Source organism: Lissotriton vulgaris, chromosome 12 (genome assembly GCF_964263255.1).
Source record: "Lissotriton vulgaris chromosome 12, aLisVul1.2, whole genome shotgun sequence".
Taxonomy (NCBI): domain Eukaryota; kingdom Metazoa; phylum Chordata; class Amphibia; order Caudata; family Salamandridae; genus Lissotriton; species Lissotriton vulgaris.
Genome location: NC_141700.1, coordinates 729,344,577 through 729,358,676, shown reverse-complemented (window position 1 = coordinate 729,358,676; position 14,100 = coordinate 729,344,577). Strand labels below are relative to the sequence as shown.

The window sequence follows — 14,100 nt, the reverse complement described above, 5'->3', positions numbered from 1 at the left end:
TCAGCATCTTCTAAGAAGAGGAGAAGGTCGTCTGCGTATAGGGAGATGAAGTGGTGGGCCCCTCTGATTTCTAACCCGTTGTAATGTATCCCCCGCCTAGCCATCGCTGCCAGAGGCTACACTGCAAGGGCAAACAGCAGGGGAGAAAGTGCACATCCCTGCCTTGTTCCCCGATGCACCTCATATTGGTCCGATACTAAGGGTCCGACTCTCACTCTAGCTTTCGCTGAAGCTTAAAGCACCTTCGTCCACCTTATATATCCCTCACCCAGGCCAAAGCCCTGCATCACTCTATATAGGTATTCCCATTCCAGGGTGTCGAAGGCCTTTTCTATGTCAACCGCCAATACCAGGGGGGCTCTTGCTCCCGGCGGTGGGTCATCTACTAGCCTGAGCATCCTACAGATATTGTGTGTCGTGTTCCTAGTGGGTATAAAACCTGATTGATCTTTATGAATCAGGTCTTGCATATGGGGTAGCAGCCTGGCGGCCAGTACTGTGCTCAAAATTTTGTAGTCTGTTGTCAACATTGACAACGGCCTATAGGATGCAGGGTCTGTGCTTTCCCTTCGTGGTTTTAATAAAGGAATCATAATGGCTTCGCGCATTGACTGGGGAAGTCTGCCCTTTTCCCTGGCTTCATTATATATCACTTGTAGCCTCGGGGTCAGTTTATCTAGGTATTTCCCGTAAAATTCAATGGGTAACCCATCTATCCCCGGTGTTTTGTTACGCGCCATTCGCTTTATTGCCCCTCTTATTTCTGCCAAGTCTATTGGGCCGCATAGTAAATCAGCCTGTTCTTGCTCTAGCTGTGGTATCTGCAGGTCGCTCAGGAAAGCCTCTATTGCCTCACTCTGGTTCCCCAACTCGCTCCTATATAACCTCTCATAATATGATCGAAAGCAGTCCAGAATTTCTGGCTGTGTTTGAAGTGTGTCGCCTCCACTTCCCTTCAGGGTCAGAATCGGTTGAGTACTCCTATTGGGGTTCGCTAGCCAGGCCAAGAGTGTTCCAGTTTTGTCCCCCTCAGCAAGAGTCTTCGTCAAGTATGTTTTGTAATCGAAGCTACGAAGGCGCTCCACCTCCACAGCCACTGCTTCCCGCGCCTCACTTACTCTCCCCTGTAACTCAGGGCGGCCAGGGCGTTCCTGTTCCGCCTCCCTCAATTTACGCTCAGCCTTATCTAAGTCCTCTACCAATGACTTGCGTACCCCTGCAAATTTCCCTATGCAGTGCCCCCTTACTACTATATTAAATGCGTCCCACTCCACGGCCCTGGATGAAGCGGTACCCTCGTTCTCTGTGAAGTAATTAGCCATCCGATTCTCTAGCTCTTCGCGGAAGGGTGGGTCATCCAGCGTGTCCGGTCGTAGCCGCCACGTCGGAATCTTTGAGATTGTATTCATCCAATCTAGCGTCTTGAGGATAGGGTTGTGGTCAGATATTGTGCGTGTCAAGTATTCAGTCTGTGCCACTGCTGGGAGTATTGTTTGGGAACAGAGGAAGGTATCAAGGCGGACATGGAGGTCATGTATGCTAGAGTAGAACGAGTAGTCTCGCTCTGTTGGATGTTGTGCGCGCCAGCTGTCTGTCAGATCCCATTTCCCCTGCCATTCCGTTCTGCACCTCGCCAACCTGTGTACAGGGGATGTGTGTAGCGGAGGGTGTGATCTGTCTAGTGTTGTATCTTCTATGGAGTTGAAGTCCCCCCATCAGCATATGACCTGTAAAGTAGGTGGCCAGCACTCTGGAGAGCTTCGCAAAATAGGCTGCCTGATCTACATTTGGCGCGTAGATGCTACTAAGCACAATGTGTCGACCTCTAAGTAGCCCTTCAACCGCTACAGATCTCCCTTCTGGGTCTTCCGTATGTCTAGTGACTTGGAAAGGAACTCCTGCTCTCACCCAAATTAACACTCCCCTAGCAAAAGCAGAGTACATGGTGTAAAACAGGTGGCCCCTCCATCTACGCTGTAGTGCTACTCCCTCTTTTCTCGTTAAATGGGTCTCTTGTAGGAATGCTATATGCACTCCTCTACGGACTAGGTAAGAGTGGATTTTGTGTCTCCTCGCCATTGTATTTAATCCCCGCACATTCCAGGACACACATTTTATCGAGCCCGCATTAGCCATTGTCCCATCTTGTTCGGTTTAAGTCAATAACATGTTGCATCCAGACATCAGACACCACACCGTCCCCGCCCATCCCCAACATTCCCCCCTCCCCCCTTCCCCAAACTACACCTCGAGTTACCCCAACTTTTCCAGGTCCCCCCTCCCCCAGAACAGGACCCAACTGCAGAAGAGTCACTCCCATCCAAACTGGTGAGCAAACGCGCTCTCAAATTTCCCTAGTCCGTAGCCAATTCCACAGAGGCCTTATGGGCCCTGGAGTGAGTGAGCTGGCTTCTAAAACCTTCAAGTGCTGTCCCCATGCCCCCGCCCCGCAATACTCATTATGACTCACGATACTCCAGTCTTACAGTGGCCTGCTCAACAGTTCGTAGAGACTGCACCATTCGTTGTTCACCTTGTCAGGCACTGTAGTCAGGATTCAGCTTTCGATGATTTCTCCTGATGTCTGTGGCGTGACCTTCGGGCCCCTGGCGCCACCCAGCTCCGATAACTCAGTGTCTGAGACCGTTCCTTGGCCCTCCGAGCCTGATTCTCTTGCCGATTGGACCAGAGCCGATCCCAACACTTCCTTTACTGCCTGCAGCACTGCTCTTCGTTCATCCTCAGTTTGGGAGGTTGTCGGTTTTCTGGACCCCTGTCTGCGCCCACGGAGTCTCCGTGACTGCCTGACTGTGGGTTTCTGGCGCTCCTCCTCGGCCCTGTATCGAGCTCCATCCGTGCCCGCTTTGTAAGTGTCCCACCAGGCCCATGCCTCCGCCGATGTTGTGAAGAACAGCGCCTTTTCGTCTACCACCACTCGGAGTTTGGCCGGGAACAGCAGCGAGTACTGTAAGCCTTCTGTGCGCAGTTCTTTTTTGATAGAGAGGAATGAGGCACGCAGTTTTTGGGTCTCAAATGTGTAGTCCGGGAATAGCGTAACCTTGCTGTTGTCCACTTGAAAGGGACCTGTGTCCCTGGCCTGCTGCAAAAGCCAATCCCTGTCCTTGTAGTGAAGCAATTTGATGACCACTGGGCGAGGTGGTAGGCCCGGTTTCGGGGGCCAGGATGGTACTCGGTGCGCCCGCTCTAGAGTGAAGAAGGGAGAAAGACCCTCCAGGGCCACCACAGTCTTTAGCCAGTCGTGCAAGTAGCCAACCATGTCTGTGCCCTCTTTTTTCCGGGAAGGCCCACCAGGCGCACGTTGTTCCGCCGACTGCGGTTTTTAGTGTCCTCTGCCCTCCTCTCCAGGGCTTGTATCCGCTCCATCGCTTCCGTGAGCTTCCCATCCATCGACTTATGCACTGGCACAATGTCTTTTAGGGTGTCTTCTGCTTCCTTGACTCTATCTGTTAACTTCGCGTGGTCTGCCCGCAGGAGCCCCAGCCCCGTCGACACATGCACAATGTCTTGGTATAATCATCCTTCGTGGCAGCGATAGCTTCTAGGATCCAGTCCTGCATCTGTTGCAGGTTCGTAGTAGACTGTGAAGTATCTTCCGGCGTCTCCGTGGCTGGGCTCCCGTCCCCTTTTACGCCTCTAGGCTTTCCCATCCTGCTCCTGCGATGTAGATCTAGGTTCCCAGGGATGTTCGGGTGTTGTCGGTGCTCCCTGCAGCAAGCAATCCGTTGGTCATGAATTAGGAGGAGTTTAGGTCAGGTTCTCCGTCTGGGCACTCCACTCCATGGGGTCAATCAACCCTCCTCGTCTCTATAGGCCCCGGTGTCAATTAGGTTGGCCACGCGGTGCTGTTATCACGTTCCGGTCCTCCAACGGAACCCCGCCCCCTCGGTGATGTGATGGGGGGGTCAGAGGAGTGTGCTGGGTGTGGGATCTCTGATGGCCCAACCGGGGGGTCGCGTCGGTTGATATGCCCACTGGGGGTCCGCCGCCCGAGGGGACCACTGCCCGCCACTCGGTTCTCTCCACCTTCTCCTCCGGCGGCTCCCGCCAAAGGGATGCTGTCTGCAGTCGGCTCCCGACCTCCGGTGCACAGCCAGTTCAGTGTTACATGCTCACTTATCTGGACCCAATATCCTCCTGGACTCAGCGTGCGGGGGTACGATCGGGCCCCCCCCCGCTGGAAGTGGTCTATGGGTGGGCAGACAGAGTTCGCTCCCCAAGCAGGCCTCCTTCTGGGCTGCGAGCCCCAGGGCGCACGCCCTGCTCTCCCGGTATGGCCGGTCTCCGGTTATCCTTGTGGAGGTTGCTGGTCTTCCTCAGACGTTCTTCCCCCTCAGGCCCTAATACGGCCGCTGCACAGTTCCAGCCACCTTCTGGTCACCCCTCGTAGTGGGGCCGGGCCCTCAGGGCTCCGGGATTGCTCAAGTCCCTTCCGCCTCCCCAGGGGCCAGTCACTGCTGTTTCTCACCTTCTGGGGTCGTCAGGTGAATTCTCCAGTAGCCCCTCGACGCGTGCAGGGATGATGGGCTCCAATGCCGGGGTGTCGATAGTCAGCCCACGGACAGAGCGGGTCCTCCCCGGGTTCGTCTGTGCGCTGGGCCCCACACCGGCCCCACCGGGCTCGGGGGTCAGTGATTCAGGGGTCGGTCCCGTTCCCCTAGCGGCTCCTCTCAGTCCCACTTCCTCCGTGCAGCAATGCGGTTGGGCCGGAGCTGCACCCACCAGGATAATAGGCCCCGGAGCCGGGGTGTAAATTTATAGTCCCTTGGGCGAGGCGGGGTCTCACCGCCGCCGCCCGTACTTAGCCTTCCGTTCTAGTCTCACAAGGGTCCAGGCCGGTGGTACAGCCGTCGGGCCCAGCGCACTCTCAGGCCCCCCTCTGATCGACTTCCCTCGCCCAGCCAGGCCTCAGGTCAGGGTTGCGCCCACAGGATAGCAGGCCTCAAAGCCGGGGCATAAATTATTCTCCTCCCGGGTGGGGCGGAGCCTCGCCGGAGCCGCTCCCGTGCCCGAACTCCTCGCCGGTCGCTCTGAGGTCGGGCTTGCTGGTGCGCCAGGCGGTCTCAGCCTCTCCCCGGCCACCAAGTTCCTCGCTTCCTCCGCTCAGCCGGGCGTCGGGGGTGGATCCGTTGCTACTCTTCGGCAGCCGCCTCCCAGGATGCCGCCATCTTGCGCTCTGGCGTCTCGGGCGCTTCGCATCAAGGTGCACCCGCTGCAGTAGACTTCCTGGCTCGCCACTCGAACCGGAGCAGGCCTGGGTGTTGCTCTCGGGATCGACCCGATTTTCGCAGGGATCCCAGGTCGTAGACAGGATTATCGGCGGATCTTTGGGCAGAGGGTCGGGAGTCTCGCTAGGCTGCGACCATCCCCATCGGCTGCTAGCCACGCCCCCCGCCAGTAGCGATACTGATGTGGGAAAAATGGATATTGCCCCTGTGCCCATCAAGGTTAAGGTAGGCGCTCGACTGCCGAGAATTCCCCAGTATAAGATATCTAGAGATGGTGAGAAGGCTCTGTTGCAGATCATACAAGATTTGATCCGATCAGGGGTTGTGGAGGAAACGGACTCTAACAGGTGTAATAGTCCTATTCTTCCGATTCTTAAAAGACAGTCAGCCGACGCCGGTGATGATGCACCTGACGTCTACAGATTCGTGATTGACTTACGCCACATTAACCAGGTGGTTGAGCCCCAGTACCCGGTGGTCTCTGATATTACCACAATTCTGACAATGATTCCCCCATCGGCTAAATATTTTTCTGTCCTGGATCTGAAGAATGCTTTCTTCAGTATTCCTGTGCATGAAGATAGCCGTTACCTCTTCGGATTCTCATTGACTGGCCGAAGTTTTAGATTTTGTAGAATTCCCCAAGGTTATACAGAGAGCCCCAGCATTTACAGTCAGGCTTTAAAGGCTCAGTTGGATGATTTGGAACTTCCTGAAGGCAATGTTTTATTACAATATGTGGATGACATTCTCATTGCATCAGACACCGAGAATGGGTGTCGGGATGCTACGGTTAAATTGTTACACCACTTGGCTCACAAGGGCCACAAAGGGTCCCTTCCGAAATTTAAGTACTGTCGACAGGAAGTTACCTACTTAGGTCATCTCCTATCGAAGGAGGGGAGGAGGTTGACACCGGAGGCATAAAGGCGATAACTAACATGGCTGTACCTAACACCCAGCGAGAGGTGCGCGCGTTTTTGGGCATAACATCGTATTGTCGCCAGTGGATACCCAATTATGCCTTACTAAGAAAACCCCTTCTGTATCTGACTACTAAAGAGGTGCGCGAACCCCTACCCTGGACTCCAGCATGTCAGGAAGCTTTTGAGTTACTAAAAACTGCTTTGTGTTCTGCACCCGTTCTGGGAACTCCTGATTACCAGAAGCCTTTTGTGCTCTATGTACATGAGGCGGAAGGTTGCGCGTTGTCTGTCTTAACACAATGTTTTGGCGGGAAACAGAGACCTTGCGCTTACTTTTTCGCTATGCTTGACAATGTGGCGAGAGCGCTGCCGAGCTGTCTAAGGGCTACAGCGGCTGCTGCGGTCTCTATTAGACAATCGGCCGGGGCTCTTGTTGGGTTCAATCCTCACAGTAATGGTACCGCATGCTGTGGACATGCTATTGAACAGAACGCAGACGCAGCATTTAACTAGTGCTCGTCTTACTGGCTACGAAAAGACATTGTTTGCATCCCATGTTACGATTAAAAGATGTGCCACTCTGAACCCAGCCACGTTGCTACCCATCCCTTCAGATGAAAAAGACAATGAGGTTCATGATTGTTTGTTTCGGACGGAGGAAGAGACAAAGGGAAGAATAGATTTGACAGACACACCCCTAGACGATCCTGATGGGGAGTTGTATGTTGATGGGTCTTGTTTTAAACTTGCAGATGGTACTTCAACTGCAGCATATGCAGTTACGACATTAGAGACAGTGGTGGAGACTTCTAGGATTCCGTATCATTCAGCTCAAGCCGCAGAAATAATAGCTTTGATGCGAGCGTGTGAATTGAGTGAAGGACTGGACGTGAATATTTACACTGACAGCCAATACGCCTTCGGCGTGGCCCACAGTTATGGGCGACTATGGGCGGAACGGGGGTTTTTGACATCACATGGACAGAGAATTCAAAATGGCCTATTGATATTACGGCTACTGACAGCATTGACACTCCCCAGACAATTAGCTGTGATAAAGTGTAGTGCACACAAAGCGGTGGTGGATGACGTAGGACGGGGTTACGCATTTGCAGACCAGACAGCTAAGGAGACAGCTAGGACGAAACTCCCACAAATGTTTGTGGCAGGACCAGCTAGATGGGTACCAGATGTTAACATGTTCGCAGATACTGTACAGAGTGTGAGGAACATACAAGAAAAAGCGACTGAGGATGAGTTGAAGACATGGAAGGATGGTGGGGGGCGGTTGGACTCGGATGAATGTTGGACGGATGTGTCAGACAAAAGACGATGGTTACTTCCGGACGCATATGTCCTCCCAGTGGTGACAATGGCTCATGGGCCAGCACATATTAGAGCGAAGGAAATATGCAAATTGTTAGACCCAGTGTGGAGCAACAAGAATATTTCCAAGGTGGCTACACATTTAGTACGACAGTGCATGGTTTGTTTAAGACACAATCCTGGAAAAGGAACACCTGTTCCGGTGGGCAATTTCACTCCTCCTTCTTTCCCTTTTGAGGTGATTCAGATGGACTATATTGAAATGGAGAGGATTAATAATCTCAAATATGTCCTGGTGGTGGTATGCTCCTTCAGTAGGTGGGTGGAGGCTTTCCCAACTAAAGATTGTACGGCCATTTCAACAGCTAAGATGTAGATAAAGGAGTATTTCTCCCGCTATGGCTTGCCCCGGGTGATCTGGAGTGATAACGGCACGTCCTTTAATGATGAATTGATGAAACAAATATGTAAGGGACTGCAGATATCTGAGAAATTCCACGCAGCACTACACCCCCAAGCTGCAGGTTTGGTAGAGAGGTTCAATGGCACACTAAAGTTAAAAATGGCCAAAATACAAGAGAGTACAGGGTTACGTTGGCCAGATGCGCTCCCCTTGGCCTTGCTTTCTACCAGAGTGACAGTTAACTCTAAAACAGGAGTTTCACCTCACAAAGTTGTTTTCGGCCCCCGCCAACGTGTGGGGGGTCCCAAGGCCAAAATGTTTTTCAGAAATAGAATACCCCTTGTTGATAGATTACTTGTATGCTTTGACTAAAGATTTCCGTTCTATTCATCAGCAGGTAGCAGACACCCTGAAGACGCTGCCGGAGGGGCCTGGACACACCATCCAACCCGGAGACTGGGTTGTCGTGAAGAAGTATCAACGGAAGTCCTGCTTGGAACCAAGGTGGTCAGAGCCAAGGAAAGTGCTCCTTACCACCCGCACTGCACTTCGGGTTGAGAGCCGGAAGGCATGGATGCATGCATCACACATCAAACACGTCCCCCTACCACTGCCGTATGATGAATGGGTGAGAGGCGGCGTTGCTGATCACGAGTGCGAGGCGGTCCCAAGATACGCTCCCTTCTCCGATGCTTCATTGAGGGGTGAGGAGCTGAGCACGAGAAATAAGAGGCCGAATCCGATTGCAAGCACTGAGGCTTCCCCTGATCACAGTGAGCAAGCATCAGGGGATACAGTTTTTGCCAGAGACCTCCCCATTCTGTTCTCAGATCCTGAAGTGCGAGGGAGCACTCTTTATAATCTGCGGCCCAGAAAGGAGCAAAATACGAAGGTCTGAGCACTGGAAGAAGGGCTGAGATAGGGAACAGATACAGACAGTATTTACAGGATAGCTCAGAGTTAGGGATGGACTGCTGGTAAGAGCCCTGGTGCATGGTCGAGACTTTGTCTTATGAACATTAGAGCTGTGTCTGGGCCCAGATTTAGTGCTCCTGATTTGCTGCAGCTGTGCGACTCCATCGAGGGATTAGGGAAGGAACAATAGAAGTCTACCTGTGAGGCTTTAACCGACACAGGGAGAAGATCCCTTTTTAGGGCTGACGGAGTGACTGGACTGTTTTACATTTTTTTGTTTAGTTTTTGATTCTAGTTAGGGAAAATGTACCCTTTTGGCCGTCCTGTCCCAGAGGAGGAGCAGCCTTTTGCAGCTCCTCGCAGACCAGAGCCTGATTCCCCATGGTTAGCTTTACCACGTAAAGGAAAAATTGTGGCCGTCATAATATTTATTGTTGAGTTCATACTGATTCTTGGAATATTGTTTTTTTTTGACAAAGCCTACCCCGTACATGTGTTTGCTCCCACTCCCTCTGCCGTTCCCGAACACAATATGATTACTGTTGATTATGGTGAACAATGCCTGCGGAAAGGTTATCAAGATAATGTTTTTATTAAGACTCTACATCATGCTCATGCAGTATACAATGTGACCGATTGTTGGGTTTGTGGGTTGTTACCTTCTGCTGCTTATAAAAAGGATAGATTTCTAGCACTTCCTTTGACACCTGTGAATAGCTGTGTGGGATGGTACACTTTGATTGGTAAGGTAAAATATTTTCAGCAACCCTATTTTCTAAATCCCCGACTACCCAATAGAGGATCTACCATGACAATGCGAGTACGGCCTATGCCTACTTCTTCTCTTGGACAGCTGTTTACTGATGGACGTTTTGATCAAACATTTCTGGAGACATGTTCGAAGAAAGTAGGGCGATTCATGACTCCAAATGACACTGACAAAGTCCGAGAGAGTTTTCTACAGTTGAACTCCTCTCTAGCGTATAGACACCCCCCTGCGACAAATGGTAGCAGTCATTCCTTGATGCCCTTAGCAGTTGTTGGGCCTTCACCATTTTTTTGTATTATAGGGAGGGGCCCTATAAAAGTTGGGAACAGTTCTTGCAATGTGACTGCATCGATCCGCTTGCCTCTTAGTCCTTCTTTAGTCACCCCTCCAAATATTTACTTTGTCTGCGGAGACAATGGGTACCTGTGGCTGCCTGAGGGTTGGGGTGGGGTCTATTACCTGGCCTATTTGCTTCCTCCTGTCTATGTGGCACCCTCAGACTATCATAGGACTCACCGTAGGTTTGCTGTTATGCCAGAGCAGCGCATAAGGAGTGCACTCCAAGTTGAGGATGTGGATCAGACAGACACTTCTTTACAACAATCGACAGATTTTTCTAAAGGGTTACTGCCGTTCTGGGGTCCAATATTTAACAGCAGGGCTATCCGTAGATTATCGAGGGTAATGGAGAAAGTAGTAAATACTGAGGCGGACATTGCAGCTAATATGTCTGTCGAGATGCAGGCTATGAGATTATTTACGATTCAAAACAGGATGGTGCTTGACGTCATCCTCGCTGATAGGGGTGGAGCCTGCCGCGTCATCAGGACGTCTTGCTGCGTATATATTCCAGATTCAGCCCCCACTGTTAACTTAGCGGTACAGAAACTTTATAGACTAGCGACTGAACTTCATCAAGACACTGGGACATGGTCACTACAAGGGTGGCTGTGGGGCGTTTTCTCCTCTTGGGGTTGGAAGATTCTAATGGGTGTTGTAGGAGTAGTGGGTGTGTTACTGACTTGTTGCCTTTGCATTTATTGTCTTCCCCCTTGTTGCTCAATGTGTGCCAGCAACTTGCGATCTCCTAAAAAGGTGGCTGGCAAATATCCTGTTTCTAATGCAATAGAACTTCCTGACATTCGTTGGTTGATGCTTATTGATGATGATATTTTTGATTGAAGTGTTTCCCCGCCCTTAGTATGGTGTGTACAGACTCTGCCTTTTTAGGTAATAAAAGCTACGCTCCAGTTAGCCAAATGATGCTAAAAGGAGGGTCTGATAGGTTTCATTTTCCGATGCCCCGCCCACTGACATTTACATATGCGAGTTAGCATCATGTGTCTAACTAATGATGTATTCACTTGTGCCTTTGCGTTTCTACTCTTCATAGTGCTATTCATTTATGCGTGTGGTGATGTTCAGTTTTCTTAGCTAAGCTTGTGTGCCAGCATTTTGGGTGCTCCTCTGTGTGTGCGAGTCGCACTCGCTCATCCCCCCTCCCGTAGGAATAGGAAAAACCCTAATGCAGCAGTTTTTCATTTCTTAGCTAACTGTGGCCGAAACTAACAAGTTTTTTTATCTGCAATGTTCTCATGCGCTGGAGACACTGAGGCCCGGCTCCGCGGCCTTGGGCAGAGATAACCAAATGTTGCTCTTGCAGGTGCAGATGCTTCTTGTGTGAGGCCATTGTTCACCCTCTCTGAGTTTCAGTACTTTTTCAGTATGGGCGTGTTTTACTTTGCTGTACCATGATATAATGTATTACTGTGATGAGATGGGTCAGTCCTCTCGGCGCTCTCTTAGGGGTGAGGTCGGACAGGAAATTAATTACTCTACCCACCATGAACTCCTAGTGTACCCTTGGGTTTCAAGTTTTTTGTCCTAATGAAGACCCCGGTGTAATGATTTAACTACGCCTACAGTTGTAGTTTTGGGGTCGAAACGTCGACGGCCACTCTCTTATACATCAGTTGACGCCGCCCCTATTTCGGATATTGAATACCAGCGTCATACACATGATTATTGATGAACTGTTGGAAATCAGTGATTACATTTCTTGGCTCAGGGATCTGAAGCCAATTTAGTTTTGCATGTTCATTTTGAAATAATCTGTGGTCACATTAACTATCTTTTCTCTCACATCCTCCCCCTTTCTTCACAGCATCACGCTACCCCCCCTTTTTCCTCCTCTTGGGGCACTATGATGAATGTATTTTTATTATTTCTGTCTAATGTATTGTAGTTTTAGCCTATTGTGATTAATTGGCAATGAGCTCTGTTGAGTGTATGTATGTATTGTTATTTTGCTGGACCGCAGTGTAGGCCTGAGCCAGGGGACATTGCATGCCTACCGCCACGGGCATTGCCTCGCGAGTCACAGAGTTAGTGGCACCTACAGGGCTGAGCTGGTGTGCAGCCTGCGATGATGCCGTGTGCACTGATATGTCCTCTGCGATAGCAAAATCAACACCCAGAATCAAGTGTGAGATCTGGTGGCACGTGGAACTGGGCTGCATGATGGAGAGGGTGCCATGTTTGCGGGGGCCCGGGCTTGGGGCTTGCACCGGCACATGGTGGGCCGTCTTGGAGACATGAAGGTGGCGGAAGGTGAGCATTGAGGCATGGGTGCGCAGGGGCGGGCATGCACCGCAGGTGCTGGAGGGACTGGGGTGCAGCTGCCTGGATGCGCAGGGGCGGGCATGCACCGCTGGGCGGCAGGAGGGGCTGGGGTAAGCTGCCTGGGTGCGCAGGGGCAGACAGGCGATGATGGCGTGTGCAATTGTATGTACTCTGCCATTCATGTATCTGGACTCTGTTTCAGATGAGGGATCTGTTTCACATGAGGGACCTGGTGAACTGCAGTACATACTGGCACGTGGTTGGAGACACAGCAGGTGAGCAGTGATGCCTGGGTGCGCAGTGCCGGCACTCTCTCTCCCTGTCCCTCTCTTCTTTTCTCTGTCTCTCTCTCCCTCTCTTTCCATCTTTCTCCCTCTCTCCCTCTCGTTCCGTCTTTATCTCTCCCCTCTCTGTCTGTCTTTCTATCTCTCCCTCTCTTTCCGTCTTTCTCTCTCTCCCTCTCTTTGTGTCTTTCTCCCTCCCTCTCTTTTTCATCTTTCTCTCTCTCCCTCTCTTCCGTCTTTCTCTCTCTCCCTCTCTTTCTGTCTTTCTCTCTCTCCATTTCTTTCCGTCTTTCTCTCTCCCTCACTTTCTCTCGCTCTGTATCTCTCTCTCTCTTTCGCTCTCTCTCTGTCCTTTGATGAGCGCATGACACACCTTCTATCTGGATTTTTGTCTTGCAGGCTGTGACCTACAGATTGTCCCGAGGAGACCCGCCATGAATCTTGCTTTGATTTTTTTTAAATAAAATGTATTGTTTGGTAATTTGAAGGTGAATGTGTAATGCTCATTTTTATGACGACACATGCATGTTACCTGTCATGATTGTGCGACATCAGGTGAATTTATTTGTACATGATTTCATGAAGTTGATGTGACATGTCTTTGCCCGGGGGGTTGATCCCATGGGGGGGGGGAGGTCCTGTGGGTGGTGGCGGTGGTCGTTGTGGCACTGTTGGGGGCACCCAGCTGCATGATCAGTGGCTCCATGGCATGTGTTTCCCTTCAGGTGTGGCTCTAGCCTGAGCTCCCTTTTCTGGTGCAGGCTATCGTCAGACTTTACATCAGGCCAGAGCGGGTGTTGATTTCGGGCTTCTAACACGCCTTATCGCCTGTTTTTGGATCTTATCGCGGATCGGGCTAGTCGTTGAGAATGTTGCAGAGTGGTGTTGTTGCGACTTTTTGCACGGGAAAGACTACTCTGCATCTCATTAGCGATAGTTCCCGGTGTCATCTGTGGCGATATTTTTTGCGGCTGCTATCGCAGATAAACTAGTGATATGGGCTTTTAGCACCAGCTTGTGAATGGGCGGGGCGAGACATTTATCGCCACTTTGGCTGTGATAAAGTGCTGATGAAGTTAATATAATTTGCAAAACAAATATATAATTGTTTAAAATATCGATTTTTTAATTAGTCTAATGTATTTTAGTATATATTTTAAATGTATGTGATGTATTTTTCTTGTAGTAGTATTGTTTATGTTTTTTATTAAATGAGTTACATTTTTAGAAGTTATTAATTTTATTTTGATTACGTTTTTTGTTTTTTAGTTCCATAGCGGGTTGTGGGTTTTTGGGGGAATAGGTGTGGGAAGTAATTTAATTATAATACATTAACGAATATGTATTATTTGTTAATATTTATTTAATTTCAATTTTATAATGTTATTTGTGTTTTGAATTTTTGGGGGTAAATTTAAGGTGTGGGTTGTGGGGTTTAAAGGAGTAAAGGGTAGGAAGTAATTTATTTTAATTATTTAATAATAAGTTGTTAATTATTATTATTTAATTAATGGACAATTAAATATGGAAATTGTGCAGTTAATTTTTGTTGCAGGTTTTGGTGTTTTAGGAGTAAAGGGTGGGAAGTAACGTATTTGTAATTAATTAA

The 14,100-nt window shown here is 50.0% G+C and overlaps 2 protein-coding genes across 2 annotated transcripts in view; one reads left to right on the top strand and one right to left on the bottom strand.

Moving 5' to 3' along the window:
* The window catches only part of LOC147678403 (NXPE family member 3-like), a 317,395-nt gene that overhangs the window by 139,285 nt on the left and 164,010 nt on the right, over positions 1-14,100 (bottom strand). The window lies entirely within an intron of this gene.
* Positions 9,121-10,767, top strand: LOC147678404 (endogenous retrovirus group PABLB member 1 Env polyprotein-like). Its single transcript, XM_086946535.1, has one exon. It carries the CDS (start codon positions 9,121-9,123, stop codon positions 10,765-10,767), a length of 1,647 nt encoding a protein of 548 aa, XP_086802661.1.

Coding starts and splice junctions, on each gene's coding strand:
- LOC147678404 (XM_086946535.1), top strand. CDS start 9,121: ATGTACCCTTTTGGCCGTCCTGTCCCAGAGGAGGAGCAGCCTTTTGCA.